At 43.2% G+C, this 16,993-nt stretch overlaps 1 protein-coding gene across 3 annotated transcripts in view; it reads left to right on the top strand.

Moving 5' to 3' along the window:
• Positions 1-16,993, top strand: part of TMEM175 (transmembrane protein 175) — a 48,994-nt gene that overhangs the window by 5,487 nt on the left and 26,514 nt on the right. For all 3 annotated transcript variants that reach the window (XM_077817880.1, XM_077817879.1, XM_077817881.1), the window contains exons 2-3: positions 1,835-1,873; positions 10,189-10,286. In XM_077817880.1, the coding sequence (XP_077674006.1) occupies positions 1,835-1,873; positions 10,189-10,286 (137 nt within the window). The remainder of the gene's footprint in view (positions 1-1,834; positions 1,874-10,188; positions 10,287-16,993) is intronic.

The following is a 16,993-nucleotide window of genomic DNA, read 5'->3' as shown; positions in this document are numbered from 1 at the left end:
GCCAAGCTCTGCGATACAACCGCATTTGCTCCAACCCCTCAGACAGAGACAAATACCTACAAGATCTCTATCAAGCATTCTTACAGCTACAATACCCACCTGCATAAGAGAAGAAACAGATTGATAGAGCCAGAAGAGTTCCCAGAAGTCACCTACTACAGGACAGGCCTAACAAAGAAAATAACAGAACGCCACTAGCCGTCACCTTCAGCCCCCAACTAAAATCCCTCCAACGCATTATTAAGGATCTACAACCTATCCTGAAGGATGACCCAACACTCTCACAAATCTTGGGAGACAGGCCAGTCCTTGCCTACAGACAGCCCCCCAACCTGAAGCAAATACTCACCAGCAACCACATACCACACAACAGAACCACTAACCCAGGAACCTATCCTTGCAACAAAGCCCGTTGCCAACTGTGCCCACATATCTGTTCAGGGGACACCATCACAGGGCCTAACAACATCAGCCACACTATCAGAGGCTCGTTCACCTGCACATCCACCAATGTGATATATGCCATCATGTGCCAGCAATGCCCCTCTGCCATGTACATTGGTCAAACTGGACAGTCTCTACGTAAAAGAATAAGTGGACACAAATCAGATGTCAAGAATTATAACATTCAAAAACCAGTCGGAGAACTCTTCAATCTCTCTGGTCACGCAATTACAGACATGAAAGTTGCGATATTACAACAAAAAAACTTCAAATCCAGACTCCAGCGAGAGACTGTTGAATTGGGAATTCATTTGCAAATTGGATACAATTAACTTAGGCTTGAATAGAGACTGGGAGTGGCTAAGTTATTATGCAAGGTAACCTATTTCCCCTTGTTTTTTCCTACCCCCCCCCCCCCCCAGACGTTCTTGTTAAACCCTGGATTTGTGCTGGAAATGGCCCACCTTGATTATCATACACATTGTAAGGAGAGTGGTCACTTTAGATAAGCTATTACCAGCAGGACAGTAGGTTTGGGGGGGAGGGGCGGGGAACCTGGATTTGTGCTGGAAATGGCCCAACTTGATTATCATACACATTGTAAGGAGAGTGATCTCTTTAGATAAGCTATTACCAGTAGGAGAGTGGAGTGGAGGGAGGTATTTTTTCATGCTTTGTGTGTATAAAAAGACCTTCTACACTTTCCACAGTATGCATCCGATGAAGTGAGCTGTAGCTCACGAAAGCTTATGCTCAAATAAATTGGTTAGTCTCTAAGGTGCCACAACTACTCCTTTTCTTTTTATAATACAAATAACTTCCAACTTTTTGTATTATTGTCTTTCTGCTAGAGATAGAAAGCAACACATCCGGTCAGTTCATGGTGTTGCAATATTAATACCAGCATTGGAATTTTTAAATACCAATAGTGCTTATAGGCATTTGGATTTAAAGTGCTGTGGTATTCAGTTTTAATTTTTTTAAAAAATGTTTGTATTAATACAAAATGTTTTACATTTCACTGGAAGTAGAATTGGTTAAAATAATGACACCACCCTGAATTTTAATAGCCACTTAAATGTCTTAGACATCACATCCATTTCAAACCTTACCACTTTTAGTGAGACATATGAGACTTCATTGAAACCTGAAGTATTGGAATTAAAACAAGCAACTTAAAAGTTATGCAAATTTTTTTCACATCAGCAAATCTAAGTAATAGTTGCTTTATGAAGACAAGTGAGCTTTATCCCTACTTTGCAGGCAATAAATATATGTATTCCATCAGCAGTCAGTAAAACACTCACCTTGCGAGTCATTATATTATTTCATATGATGTAGAATGAGAGGCTTATATATTCCATCCAATAATGGGATTTTCTTATTTCAGATTTTGCCTGTGGCCCACACAAAGATACATCCAGATCAGGTATCATATATTTAATATATTGTTACATGTTTATTCTGTCTCTGTGAGTGTTAGGATGACATTGCAATTTTACTTCCAGGTTCTGTTGTTTTTTTTCCCAGTTAAGACGTTACAAAACCTTAAATAAAACTAAAACCAATAGTTCATTCTCTAATGGGTGAATTATTGAACTGGAGCTGAAGGGACTGAAGTACTAAAGACTTGGTTCATTAGAAAAAAACATGATTGCTTTATAGATTAGTATATTTCAAGGCCAGAAAGAACCATTAGATTATCTAGTGTGGCCTCCTGTATAACACAGGCCATAGAATTTCACTTTATCACCTCTGTATTGAGCCCAGTAACTTGTCTGACTAAAACATCTTCCAGAAAGAAATCCAGTCTTGATTTGAAGACGTTAAGAGATGGAAAATCTGCCTGAATAATGCAAGTTGGAAAATATTTTAGAAGCTATTTATTTTCCCCAACATTATCAATCAGTTTAATGGTTAATGTAATCTGTTACCCACACAAAATTCTATGTTACTCTCACTGTCTAGGGTCACCCACCTTTACCCAGTTCCTAGGGCTCAAGGCGTAACCCTGTTAATTAGGCACCCACCCTTACCCTTCCGTGGGCTCAGGGCATAACCTTGCACTCTGCAGGTTTGCGGGGTCTTTTACCAGTGAAAGAGCCTTACGCAGTAATATCCTACTAAACCTCTATTTATTAACATTCCCAAAACAGAATGCACATGCTAAACATACAATGATCACCACTCCCAATAAGGCAGATGAACTTTTCTTGATGGCCAATCAGGATCAGGTCATCTGGGAAACTCCAGTTTCTGCATGGTATGGCTGGCATGGTGTTGAGGTCTGGCAGCTGATCTTGGGGCTGTGTCCTGGAGTTGGTTCCCAAGAACTTCCTTTTGGACCCCAGTTTATATAGTGAAACTTGAGTCCTGCTTAGCCATACCTTAGTCAATTGTTTTACTAAAATTTTACTAACCAATCTTAACATATTGTAACAATTCTCTAACCAATTCTACCCCACCACCTTAATTGATTTACACCTAGCAAAATTAATTATGTAACAGAAACAATCAAAGAATCAGACAGAGATCATGCAGACAAAGAATAGAGAAGTGGGGACCATAAAGACAAAACAATAAGGAAATGAGGTTTTTACAACCACAACTATTGGTAAGCGATTGCTTTGCCAGACAGAATGCTATCAGACTACGTTTTCTTTAACCACCTTAAGATCCGTTTCTTTATCTGATGATGGTGGGTACTGTTAGGACAGGGTCGCCTTCTTAATAGTCCAATATTACATTGTTTTAATGTAGTTTAGATGGAATGTGAGGATGTGGCTTTTTGCTGCTTAGCTCAAGGCTGCCGCCCTCCTAATATGGCTGCAGACAAAGGCCCTAGGCCTTACAATATGGCTGCAGGAAAAGGCCTTATCCTTACAAATCAAAATAATTTCAAAAGAAATAGGTGAGACTAAAGAAAATACAATACTAAAGTGGTAAATTTATTTAAATATATACCAAAGACACATGGTTTAAAAAAAAGTAGGAAATCAAAGACATTCAGTATTGGACTATTTAGATAGCACATATGAAGGTTCATAGAAATGTCTTTATTTTTATGCTCTTTAGCTGAGCATATAAACTTCCACCTAAGCCACTCTGGATAGCATATTCTTATTCTATAGGTGGAGTTTAATCTCTTTCATACAAACATTTATTTCCAGACACAGTACTTAATACCAGGAGTAGTCCCGCTGAAATCAGAGCATTAAGCCTTAAAATCGAGTAGTAAGTGCTTGGAGGATTGAACCTTAGTATAGTTCAAAATAGGATACCAAATTAGTATTGTCCCTCGTTTTCTCTGTAGAGAGCAGGTAGGGCAGGGGTCTCAAACACGCGGCCCGCGGGGGTCAGTCCTGGGGCCAGTTTTGTTCAATATCTTCATAAATGATCTGGAGGATGGTGTGGATTGCACTCTCAGCAAATTTGCGGATGATACTAAACTGGGAGGAGTGGTAGACACGCTGGAGGGCAGGGATAGGATACAGAGGGACCTAGACAAATTGGAGGATTAGGCCAAAAGAAATCTGATGAGGTTCAATAAGGATAAGTGCAGGGTCCTGCACTTAGGACGGAAGAACCCAACGCACAGCTACAGACTAGGGACCGAATGGCTAGGCAGCAGTTCTGCGGAAAAGGACCTAGGGGTGACAGTGGACGAGAAGCTAGGATATGAGTCAGCAGTGTGCCCTTGTTGCCAAGAAGGCCAATGGCATTTTGGGATGTATAAGTAGGGGCATAGCGAGCAGATCGAGGGACGTGATCGTCCCCCTCTATTCGACATTGGTGAGGCCTCATCTGGAGCACTGTGTCCAGTTTTGGGCCCCACACTACAAGAAGGATGTGGATAAATTGGAAAGAGTCCAGCGAAGGGCAACAAAAATGATTAGGGGTCTGGAACACATGAGTTATGAGGAGAGGCTGAGGGAACTGGGATTGTTTAGTCTGCAGAAGAGAAGAATGGGGGGGGATTTGATAGCTGCTTTCAACTATCTGAGAGGTGATTCCAGAGAGGATGGTTCTAAACTATTCTCAGTGGTGGAAGAGGACAGGACAAGGAGTAATGGTCTCAAGTTGCAGTGGGGGAGGTTTAGGTTGGATATTAGGAAAAACTTTTTCACTAGGAGGGTGGTGAAACACTGGAATGCGTTGCCTAGGGAGGTGGTAGAATCTCCTTCCTTAGAAGTTTTTAAGGTCAGGCTTGACAAAGCCCTGGCTGGGATGATTTAATTGGGGATGGGTCCTGCTTTTGGGCAGGGGGTTGGACTAGATGACCTCCTGAGGTCCCTTCCAACCCTGATATTCTATGATTCTTTCGTGCGGCCCGCCAGGCTTCCCGTGCCCACCCCCGTGCGCCCATCTGCCTACCCTGTGGCGCTGCGTGCCCGCACCACTCCCTAAAGCAGCCAGAACCATGCCTCTGCGCCCCCCCCCCCCGGGGGGGGACAGAGGGCTCCGTGCATTACTCTCGCTTTCAGGCACCGCCCCCCACAGCTCTCATTGGCTGGGAACGGGGAACTGTGGCCAATGGGAGCTTCGGGGGAGGTACCTGGAGGAGCAGCAAGAGCAGCACACAGAGCCGTGTGCCCCCCATCCCCAGGGACATGGTTCCGGCCGCTTCCTGGAGCGGAGTAGGGCGGCGTGGGGTCAGGGACCAGGGCAGGCAGGCAGTGAGCCTGCCCTGGTCCTGGTGCGCGCCACTGCCACCCCGGAGCCGCTCTAGGTAAGCGGCGCCAGGCCGGAGCCTGCACCCCGCCCCCGCTGTACCCCACAACCTTCCTGCACCCCAACCCCCTGCCCAGAGCCCCCTGCCACACCCTGCACCTCAATCCCCTGCTGCACCCCTCCTGCACCCCACACCCCAACTCCCTGCCCTGAGCCTCCTGCTGCACCCTGCACCCCGACCCCCTGCCGCACCCTTCACCCCTCCTGCACCCCATACCCCAACTCCCTGCCCTGAGCCCCCTGCCGCACCCTGCACACCTGACTACACTCCCTGCCCTGAGCCCCCTGCTGCACCCTGCACCCCGACCCCCTGCCGCACCCTTCACCCCTCCTGCACCCCACACCCCAACTCCCTGCCCTGAGCCCCTACCACACCCCGCATCCCTCCTGCACCCCCTGGGGGCAGGGTTGGGGTGGGGACTTCGGGGAAGGGGTTGGAATGGGGGCGGGGAAAGGGTGGGAAGAGGCGGGGCAGGGGCAGGGCCTCATTGAAGGGGTGGATTGGGGGCGGGGCCAGGGGCAGCAAGGTTGGGGTGTCAGTGATGCGGCCCTCTGTCCAATACACTAGTCCTCATGTGGCCCTCATGGTCATTTGAGTTTGAGACCCCTAAGGTAGGGAGTATTGCCCATGATTATAGTGTAAAAAGCTTTCCCTAGTGGAATTAATTCTCAGGTACCCTCCATTGGGCTAGAATAGGAGGATTTGTATTTCAAAAGGAGTGCTCTTCCATGTTTTGCTAATGGAGACATCTGTAAAAAATAACCACTTATCCTTTAAATACGTGTATAACTTCACTTGTGATTAGTCCCATTAATATCAGTGTGACCAGTCGCATGAGCAGAGTTATGTATCTGCATGAGTGTTGGTGGGATAAGGTGCTCAGTATGAAAAGCATATTAATTGTAGAATATCTAAGGACTGCAGCTGACAAATAGTCTTGGCACACATCCTTTTGTAATACTTTTGAGATGGAATAATTTCTATCCAGTAGGCTTATACTTTTCACCATACTATACCTTTTTATGTAAATATCTCCAATGTTGGTTGTACAGAATTTGCAGTTAACGTCCCCCTTTTGTACAAATTTGTTTTTGGGATAAAACAAATTATGACAGCAAAACAAAGTTGAGCTTAACATTTATTAAATGATATCTTGAGTTAGATCTTTCTTTAGCCTGCAATTAGATCAGTGCAAGCAGACCCTTGTGTCTGCACGGAGCTTTAATCCAAGAAACAGGTTCTCTGAAGTAAGATAATGCAAGTAGATTGATACCTAACCATTGGATGCCTAGTCAGAAAAAAACTTAAGGCTAAATGTAAATAATTATTGATATTATTTGATTCTGTACCTGTTCAGCTCAGTGGGAGGGTTGCCATTGAATTCAGCATGCTGAGTCAGGATTAGACCCATAATTACAAATAGGACACAGCCATTGATGAGAAAGCACATGACAGCGCAACTAATATGTTCAAAGGATATTTTGTTCGCTGGAGGGGTTAGTAAAGTTAGCTATAGAACTCGCCACTTAAAAGAAAGGGAGAGAATACAGGTCTATGTTTATCAAAAGGATGGGTTAAAGACATTAAATTATGTAAGATAATGGGAATGCAAAGTAATAGAATAGGGTAGCTACTAATGCAGAAAAAATGGACTTAATCAATAGACGCAGTTGTCAAAGTGGCTGGAAAAGAAAATACTGCGATTGTAAAGCCTTAAAATTCCCAAGGGAAAAATCTCCTCCCCCTCCCCCAGGAGGGTATTATCCTTCAAGACAGGAAGAATTTTAAGGCTCCAGGACTGCAGAAGAGTCAGCTGTAGATCAACAGGCCCAAATTCCTCCCCTTCACTGATGTGAATATCAATAAACTATTAAGTCAGCGGAGTTCTGCCAGATTTACAGAATTGTAGCGAAGAGCAATATTTTGCCTTAAGTATAAGGAAACCAAGTTTTAGTTTTTTGGGGAAGTAGAGATATAGCTGCTAAATCAGTTCTTGGACTTTGAATACTAGGGTTTAGGTTGTTAATTAACATTTTCTTGGTTTAGAAAATGATTTGCCCTTACATCAGATGGTTTGGTCTTCTATTCTCCTGTACAGAGCAGTGAGCAAATGAGGTCTAGCAATTCAGATTGCAAAGACATATTTAGCATTTTATTGTATTTAGATTAGAGAGCTCAAAATTGAACCATAATGAAAACAGACCTTCTGTGCAGTGTCCGCATCCTCAAACTTTTACAGCAAGAACCATATTTTAATAAAGATTGTCTTATGACATTTCCCCTCCCACTCAGCCACACTATATTCCTTAGGCAACTGCAGCAAATTACTTCTTTTGAAGATGCATTAAATAATTTAACTGGCAAAATATATGTTAACAGTAGGAAATAAGGTAGAGGAACCAGCAATACATGACCAGCAGGTTCTGGGGTCCACATTTGACAGTTTGGGGGACTCTGGCCTCTTGCATCCCGATCTCATCTTCCTTCACATACTGGAATCAAGTCACTGAAAGCAAACATGTCTGAGGCTTCTGAAGAATGCCTGCTCCAAATTCCAGCTCTGGGAAGTTTTGCATGGGGACGTTTGCTGGTCAAGACCTCTCAGAAATGCAGTGTCATGTCATGCCACGTCACAGTGACCAGAGGCATCATGGTCTAGTGAATCAGATATTAGGCTGGAAGTCAGGAGACCTAGAACCTATTCTCAGTTCTGTTACTGCCTTTGGGCAAGTTACTCCACCTCCATGCATGTCTCCTTTCCTACCCTTTATCTTGTCTATTTAGACCAGGGGTGGGCAAACTTTTTGGCCTGAGGGCCACATCGGGTTTCTGAAATTGTATGGAGGGCCGGTTAGGGGAAGCTGTGCCTCCCCAAATGGCCAGGCGTGGTCTGGCCCCCACCCCGTATCCGACCCTCCCCCTGCTTCTTGCCCCCTGATGCCCCCCCGGGACTCCTGCCCCATCCAACCCCCCCCCGTTCTCTGACTGCCCCCTGGGAACCCCTGCCCCATTCTCCCCCAGACCCCCCACCCCTAACTGGCCTTCACTGCCCCATACAACCCCTCCTCTCCTTCCTGACAGCCCCCCGGGACCCCTGCCCCCATTCAACTCCCCTGTTCCCTGCCCTCTGAGCACCCCACAAATTCCCCTGCCCTCTATCCAACCCCCTCCCGCCCCCTTACCACACTGCCTGGAGCACCGGTGGCTGGCAGCGCGGCTGCACCAGGACAGGCAGCTGCGCCGCGCAGCACAGAGCAACGGGTCAGGCCAGGCTCTGCAGCCCCGCCGCCCAGAGCATTGCACCACACAACAGCATGGCTGTGGGAGAGCGGGGACAGCGGGGGAGGGGCCGGGGGTGAGCCTCGCAGGGCAGGACGGTCCCACGGGCCAGAGTTTGCCCACCTCTGATTTAGACTCTAACTCTGCCAGGGACTCTCTCATTATGTCTCCATATAGTGTACTGGCACCATAAGGATTACTGAAATAATGATGGCAGTATGTGAAGTTGAAGGGCCTGCAGTAGTTAAGAAATTGGTGGATGTAAGGCTCAACCCATATCTTTTCACATTATGTCACAGAGGTAATGATGATATAGCAACGAGTAAAGTGACAAGGCGTTGCCATGCAGAGCTTGTGTTCCAAGTTAGACACAAAGTTTATAACAGCAGAGAGATGCTTATCACTATGTATCCATTCTATTAGTTATCTTTCATCATCTTCATCATCATGTTCCTATTGTGCCTCCGGCGTTTAGGGTAGCGACGAAGCTCCTCAACTCCTGTCTGTTTCTGGCAAGTCTTTCAATGGTTCCCCAGCTGTGTCCCAGGTTTTTCAGCTCGGCTTCCACAGCTCTTCGCCATGTTGTTTTTGGGAAGCCTTATTTTTGCTTGCCTTCAGATGTCCATCTTATTGCTACTATGGTGACGGAATCAGTTTCCATCCGAAGTACATAATCAATCCATCTCCAACGCCTCCTGGCAATGAGGGTGCGCAGATCCTGTTGGCTGCACTGTATCAATAGATCTTGGTTTGAGATTATTCTGGGCCAAAAGATACGGAGGTATTTTTCTGAGGCAGGTTGTATGTAATGAAGACAGTTTGGACATGTCATACTTTCTCATTCCCCAGCATTCTGCACTATAAAGTAGTGTTGAAAGAATGCAGCTCTGATAAATGTTGAGTTTGGTTTTGGTGTTGTATTTTGATGATTTCCAGACAGTTATCTTTCAGGATTTTTTAAAAAGCTAATCCTATAAATTAAGATATGGTAGCAATGTCCCGAATGACAGTTTAGATGTCAGTAAAACAAGCCATTTCTGTAGCTCTTAACAGTTTTACTGCACTCAGAAACTGTAATCTAAGTAATTCCCAAAACCCTAATGATATCTTCCATTCAGCTAACAAATATCTGTTTCATTAAATCAGTGTAGGGTCATCCTAGCACAGGTATACCAGGCTCTTGTATAGCACTTTTCACCAGTAGAACTCAAAGTGCTTTATCAAAATAATTATCATTGTCCTTTCATAGATGTGGAAATGGAGGCACAGAGAGGTGTAGTAATTTACAAGGGATACACAATAGGCCAGCTTGATTAATAGTTACGCTTCTTTAACTGTGAACACAAGTGATTGTTTTACCCCTTAAAAGTGAGCAGTACCAATACCCTCCACGTTTGTTTAGCAATGGTTCCTATTTTTATTTGGCAAACCACAACCTGGCACATCTTATGCAGTCATCTAGGTAATTGGAGCAGATATTCCAGAAGGCTTACAAGTGTCTGATAAGCACACTACTCTGTTTTGTGGTACTGTATGGATGATAAATCAGAAAATGGAAATGGTTGGAAGAAATCTATATTTTAGCAGGCAAGACGTTCTCAGAATTTATTCTGCACTGTGTAAGTTATGACTTGTTTACAGATATTGCTGGCAATTTTAGAATGTAACATTCCTCATGTCTGTATTTTGCAATGATGTGCTTTTTCTATTAATAACACTGTATTTTATTTCAGAAATTAGGTGAAAGTATTCAACAGCTTCTACTAATGAAAATTGCAGTCTACCTGATGACTTTTTTAATAGTAACAGTGGCTTGGGCAGCACATATAAGGTATGAAAAGGGGGAACATTTTTTTGTCTAATTCCTTCTAGGCAGTTAAAGCAAGATTAGTTTAGTAGAAGTGAGTGACCAGAGATGCTATGTCACGTTTTTCTGGAAATTTGCCCTGAGTCCTGATAGAAAGAATGTTTTGATTATAGCCAAAGAGGATTAAAGTATTTGATATTAAGCCATCTTTTTGTAATGTTTTTTAAAGCTACAGAAAACATAAGATAAGAGATGTTCGGGAAATTTCTTTTAGATAATATTGGCAGAAGGTACAAAAATTCATTGTACAATATCACCAACAGGTCTGACCCACCATAGTAGCAGCAAAGTAAAGGAAAATAAATACTGTATCTTTAAAGTCAAGCTATTTTAGATTTGTAGACTGTAAAATATACGTTGTTCCATTAAGAATATAATTTCTAACATATATAGTTAGAGGAATTCAAACAGCAGAATTGGTCTAGAGCTTACGTTTGTCCTTTCCAATGCATACAACATCACTTCTCTCCCCAACAGCATTTTCTTTAAAACTGAGTGAGAAACTGGAGAATCTGCATTTTATAGGGGGTACAGACTGTGCCCCTTCCCAGCATGCTTTGTTAAAAGGAAATTGACAAGGAAGACTTTCCCCTGTCCTCTCTTTCTTTTCCCTTCCACCCCAACCATCTGAGCTTCTTTTCTAATTGAGATCAGGTTAGCTGGAATTTATTTCCTAATTTGTCTAAACAAAACCAGTTTGCTTTGATTTGGCACTGCTCAAGATAAAGAAGAACCATAACCCACTCTTTTTTTTTTTTTTTCTTCAAGTCTCGGACAGGTTGGGAGGGGAATATAACTACATTTTGTCCTATTTTTCCCTGAGGCTTTTTCCTAATTTCTCACTGATGTACTGTAAATATGTACAGTAACTAAATAGCAGTGAGAATAACTTGATTCAACTGCTTGTTTTTCTAGTGATATTAGCTTAGTGAAATAACTGCATTTATCTTACTTGAGGCTTTGATATGATCATAAATGGCACTTTTTGAATGCATATGAAAAGTAAAATTTATTACTAAACCTCTTTAAATTATCTTTTAGGAGGGCTACAAAATGAATAATATGTGGGTGAAGAAAACATGGGTTGAATAAATATCTAATTTCTCAAATTGTGAGATGCTAAAATCTTCCCTTTCAAATAGAGAAACTTAACAAGATTTGATTTCCTATGGCTCATCTGTAATACTTTGCCTATAAAATGACTACTACAGAAAGCTTTGTTGGGCATTTTTTCCAATGCCATATCTTTATTTAAACCAGCCATTTCAATCTAGTCATGACGAATATATGTAAATTCGTGGGAAAAAAATTTAAAAGAGAAAATAGTTAAGGAGATAGAGGTAGATGGTAATTGGGATAAAATATAAAATAGTTTTACAAAAGGTAGATCGTGCCAGACCAACCTGATCTCTTTTTTTGAGAAGATAACTGATTTTTTAGACAAAGGAAATGCAGTAGATCTAATCTTCCTGATTTCAATAAATCATTTGATACTATTCCACAGGAGAAATTATTAGTTAAATTGGAGAATATGGGATTAATACAAGAATTGAAAGGTGGATGAGGTGCTGCTTAAAGGGGAGACTGCAGTGGGTAGTACTGAAAGGTAAGCTGTCACACTGGAGGGAGGTTACTAGTGGAGTCCCTCAGGGATCGGTCTTGGAACTAGTCTTATTTAACATTTTTATTACTGACCTTGGCACATAAAGTGGGATTGTGCTAATAAAATTTGTGAATTACATAAAGTTGGGAGGTGTTGCCCACACGGAGGAGGACCTGAATATCCTACAAGACGATTTGGATGACCTTGAAAACTGAAGTAATAGAAATGGGATGAAATTGTATAATTTAAAGGGCAAGGTCATGCTCTTAGGGACTAACAACAAGAATTTTTGCTATAAGCTGGAAACTTACCAGTTGGAAACAACAGAGGAGGAGAAAGACCTGGGTGTATTGGTTGATCACAGGATGACTCTGAGCTGCCACTGTGATGCAGCTGTGAAAAAGGATTATACAGTCCGAGGACACATCAGACGAGGTATTTCCAGTAGAGACAGAGAAGTGTTAGTACCATTATACCAGGCACTGGTGAGACCTCACCTAGAATGCTTTGGGCAATTCTGGTCTCTCATGTTTAAGAAACATGAATTCAAACTGGAACAGGTGCAGAGAAGGGCTACTAGGATGAACAGAGAACGTACCTTACAGGAGGAGACTTAAGGGGCTTAGCTTGTTTAGCCTAACCAAACAAAGGCTGACAGAAGATATAATTGCTCTCTATAAATACATCAGAGAGGGAGAGGAGTTATTTAAGTTAAGGGCCAATGCTGGCACAAGAACAAATGGCTATAAACTGGCCATCAACAAATTTAGACTTGAAATTAGACAGAGGTTTCTAACCATCAGATGAGTGAAGTTCTGCAACAGCTTCCCAAGGGGAACAGTGGGGGCAAAAAACCTAACTGGTTTCAACACTGAGTTTTATGGAGGGGATGGTTGCCTACTGCAGCATGTGGCCCATCTGGTAGTAGCAAAATTCCCCAACAGACTGAGATGGGACACAAGATGAGGAGGGCTCTGAGTTACTGCAGTGAATTCTTTCCCAGGTGTCTGGCTGATGGGTCTCGCCCACACACTCAGGGTCTAACTGATCGCTGTATTTGGGGTCCAGAAGGACTTTTCCCCCAGGTCAGACTTGTAGAGACCTTGATTTTTTTTTTTTTTGCCTTTCTCTGCAGCATGGGGTATGGGTCACCTGCTGACATGACCTAGAGTAAATGGTGGATTCTCTGACACTGGAAGTCTTTAAATCATCATTTGAGGACTTCAGTAGCTCAGCTAGAGGTTAGGGGTCTGTTACAGGAGTGGGGCTGTAGGCTGCAATGAGCAGGAGGTCAGATTAGATGACCATGATGGTCCATTCTGGCCTTTAAGTCTGAGTAATGTTTTCTTTAACTCTTTTCTCTGGGTATTGAATTAATGGCTGCCTTGACTGAATGTTTTAAACAGATTAACATAGTCTTAAACTTGAGCTTGGGCAGTAGTTTGTTCCACATGCAGAGAGGAAGGGAAGGAAAGACAAAGGGGGAGGGAGGAAAGGAGATTGAAGGAGAAACGCTCCCCTAGTTTGGAGGAGCACTGGCAGTGGCTGCTCAGGAGAAGATAATGAACTTGGGAGTCCTGTCTGCTAGCCCAGAAGAGCATTGGCAGAGATTGTAGGTGGGGGAGAAATAGCACATCCCTTTGAGCTGTATGCTTAGTTTTCCTTGTGCTCATGCACTTTTGAGGGAACGGTACTCATGTCAGTGACCTAGTGTCTAGCTATCTTTTTAAGACCCTTCTAAGCGAAACATACCTTCCACCTTTGTGTAAACTGTGCTGGCTAAAATGTTTTTTTCAGCATCCACCTTTCACAGCGACCTCAGATTGCGACATGTCTCTGGAGGACCAGTTGCGATATAGCCTTTCTTGCCCCTGGTGTGATAAATTAACTCCTTAAAGTTGTCAAAGGACGTATCTATATTAATGGAGGCCCTGATCCTTGAAAGATTTAAGCAAGCGCATAACTTCACACACATGGGTAGCTACATTGATTGCATTGTGACTATTCCTGTGAATAAAATTAAGCATGTGCATAAATCTTTGCAGTTGTGGAGTCCAAAAAAAGTCTCATTTGAAGTTAAGAAATTTACAGATGCCTTCTTCCTTCCCCTGAGGGGGAGGGATCATTAAATTGCTTTCTGTGGCACTAATGGTTATAGGTAACACCTCTTGGAGCAGACTGCATTAAGACACATAGATGAACATGATTTGTTGGGGAAGAATCAACATTGCTTTTGTAAAGGGAAATCATGCCTCACCAGTCTACTAGAATTCTTTGAGGGGTTTAACAAGCATGTGGACAAGGGTGATCCAGTGGATATAGTGTACTTAGACTTTCAGAAAGTCTTTGACAAGGTCCCTCACCAAAGGCTTACCAAAGTAAGCAGTGATGGTATAAGAGGGAAGGTCCTCTCATGGATCAGTGTGGTTAAAAGACAGAAAACAAAGGGAAGGGATAGATGGTCAGGTTTGAGCGTAGAGAGGTAAATAATGGTGTCCCCCAAGTCTCTGTACTGGGACCAGTGCTATTCAATATATTAATAAATGATCTGGAAAAAGGCGTAAACAGTGAGGTGGCAAAATTTGTAGCTGATGCAAAACTACTCAAGATAATTAAGTCCAAAGCAGACTGCGAAGAGTTACAAAGGGATCTCACAAAACTGGGTGACTTTGCAACAAAATGGCAGATGAAAGTCAGTGTTGATAAATGCAAAGTCACACACACTGGAAAACACAATCCTGACTGTACATACAAAATGATGGGGTCTAAATTAGCTGTTGCCACTCAAGAAAGATCTTGGATGCATTGTGGAGAGTTCTCTGAAAACACCCAGTCAATGTCTAGTGGCAGTCAAAAAAACTAACAATATTAGGAACCATTGGGAAAGTAATAAATAATAAGACAGAAAATGTCATAATGCCTCTATATAAATCCATGCTATACCCACAGCTTGAATACTGCCTGCTGTTCTCTCACGCCATCTCAAAAAGGAGATATTGGAAAAGGTGCAGAGAAGAACAACGAAAATGATTAAGTGTATGGAATAGCTTCCATATGAGGAGAGATTAAAAAGACTGGGACCTTACAGTTTGGAAAAGAGATGACTAAGGAGGGGATATGGTAGAGATCTATAAAATCTTGAGGTGACTGACTTCTCCGGGGTGCAACCTGGAACTGAGGTACCGTTGAGCCCTGTCTCACCAGCCTGGGTCCCCGCCCACACTGTGATCCTATGATAAGCTGCAGACTCCTCCTGGTCCTGCACTCGCACAAACATTTAAACAGGCAGGGACATACCCAGCTGCAGTTGCATGAATGCCTTTGCCAGGCACTCATGAACCAACAATAGAGAGGCTTCAGCCCCCAGCCTAGGACCCCAGAGCTGTACCGTCTTGCCCTGATCAGAAGCCTGACCAGTGTAAGTTATTACGCAGTCCGCCCCTCCCTCAATGTGTAGAGACAATGCACCAGCCCCTGTTCCTGAGCAGATTTCCCTTTGCACTTCAAAGAACACACTGTTTTAGGTAAAAAATATAAAACAGATTTATTAACTACAGAAAAATAGATTTTAAGCGACTATAAATAATAGCATACCCAACCTGAAGCAGATACCAGCAACTACACGCCACACCACAGAAACACTAACCCAGGAACCAATCCCTGTAGCAAACCTCGTTGCCTACTCTGTCCCCATATCTACTCTAGTGATACCATCAGAGGATCCAACCACATCAGCCACACCATCAGAGGCTCATTCACCTGCACGTCTACTAATGTTATATATGCCATCATGTGCCAGCAATGCCCCTCTGCCACGTACATTGGCCAAACCGGACAGTCCCTGTGTAAAAGAATAAATGGACACAAATCGGACATCAGGAATGGTAACACACAAAAGCCAGTGGGAGAACACTTCAATCTTCTTGGACATTCTGTAGCAGATTTGAAAGTAGCGATACTTGAACAAAAAAACTTCAGAAACAGACTTCAAAGAGAAACAGCAGAACTAAAATTCATTTGCAAATTTAACACCATTAATTTGGGCTTGAATAGGGACTGGGAGTGGCTGGCTCATTACAGAAGCAGCTTTGCCTCTCCTGGAATTGACACCTCCTCATCTATTGTTGGGAGTGGACTACATCCACCCTGTTCAAATTGGCCCTGTCAACACTGGTTCTCCACTTGTGAGGTAACTCCCTTCTCTTCATGTGTCAGTATATTTATGTCTGCATCTGTAACTTTCACTCCATGCATCTGAAGAAGTGAGGTTTTTACCCACGAAAGCTTATGCTCAAATAAATATGTTAGTCTTTAAGGTGCCACCGGACTCCTTGTTGTTTTTGTAGATCAAAGTTGGTTACCTAAGAAATAAAGAATATCACAATCTAAGTTCTATACACTAGACAGGATTTGAATCGAGCACTGTGTCACCCTGATCATACAAGCAGTTTGTAGATCTTTCATACACAGGCTGGGATCCCTTCTTTCCTGTCTGGGACCATCCCCTGTTCAGTCTTTGTTCCTCAGGTGCTTCCAGGTGTTGAGTTGTGTGGGGGGGTGAGGCCAAGTGATGATGTCGCTTCTCCACTTTATAGCTTCTGCCGTGTGGAGGGAACTTCTTTTTCCCAAGCAAAATCCCCAGCACAGTTTGTGGAAAAGTACAAGCACAAGATGGAGTCCAGTATGAGGGGGACCAGATTGGTGTGCCAGAGGGTTCAGCGGTACCCGAGTTCCAGATTGCACCCCGGAGAAGTCTGTCACACTTGACTGGCATGGAGAAAATGAATAAAGAAGTGTTATCACTCCTTCACATACCACAAGAACCAGGGCTCACCCTATGAAATTAATAGACAGCAGGTTTAAAACAAAAAGGAAATACTTTCCTCACACAGTGCAGTCAACCTGTGGAACGCATTGTTGGGTGATTTTGTGAAGGCCAAAATTGTAACAGGGTCCAAAAAAGAACTAGATAATTTAATGGTGGATAGGTCCATCAATGGCTGTTCACCAGGATGGTCAAGGATGCAACCCGATGTTCTGAGTGTCCCTAGCCTGTCTTTGCCAGAAG

This window comes from Eretmochelys imbricata, chromosome 5 (assembly GCF_965152235.1).
Source record: "Eretmochelys imbricata isolate rEreImb1 chromosome 5, rEreImb1.hap1, whole genome shotgun sequence".
Taxonomy (NCBI): Eukaryota; Metazoa; Chordata; order Testudines; family Cheloniidae; genus Eretmochelys; species Eretmochelys imbricata.
Note: the sequence above shows the minus strand (reverse complement) of the source record. Positions and strands in the feature narration are given on the sequence as shown.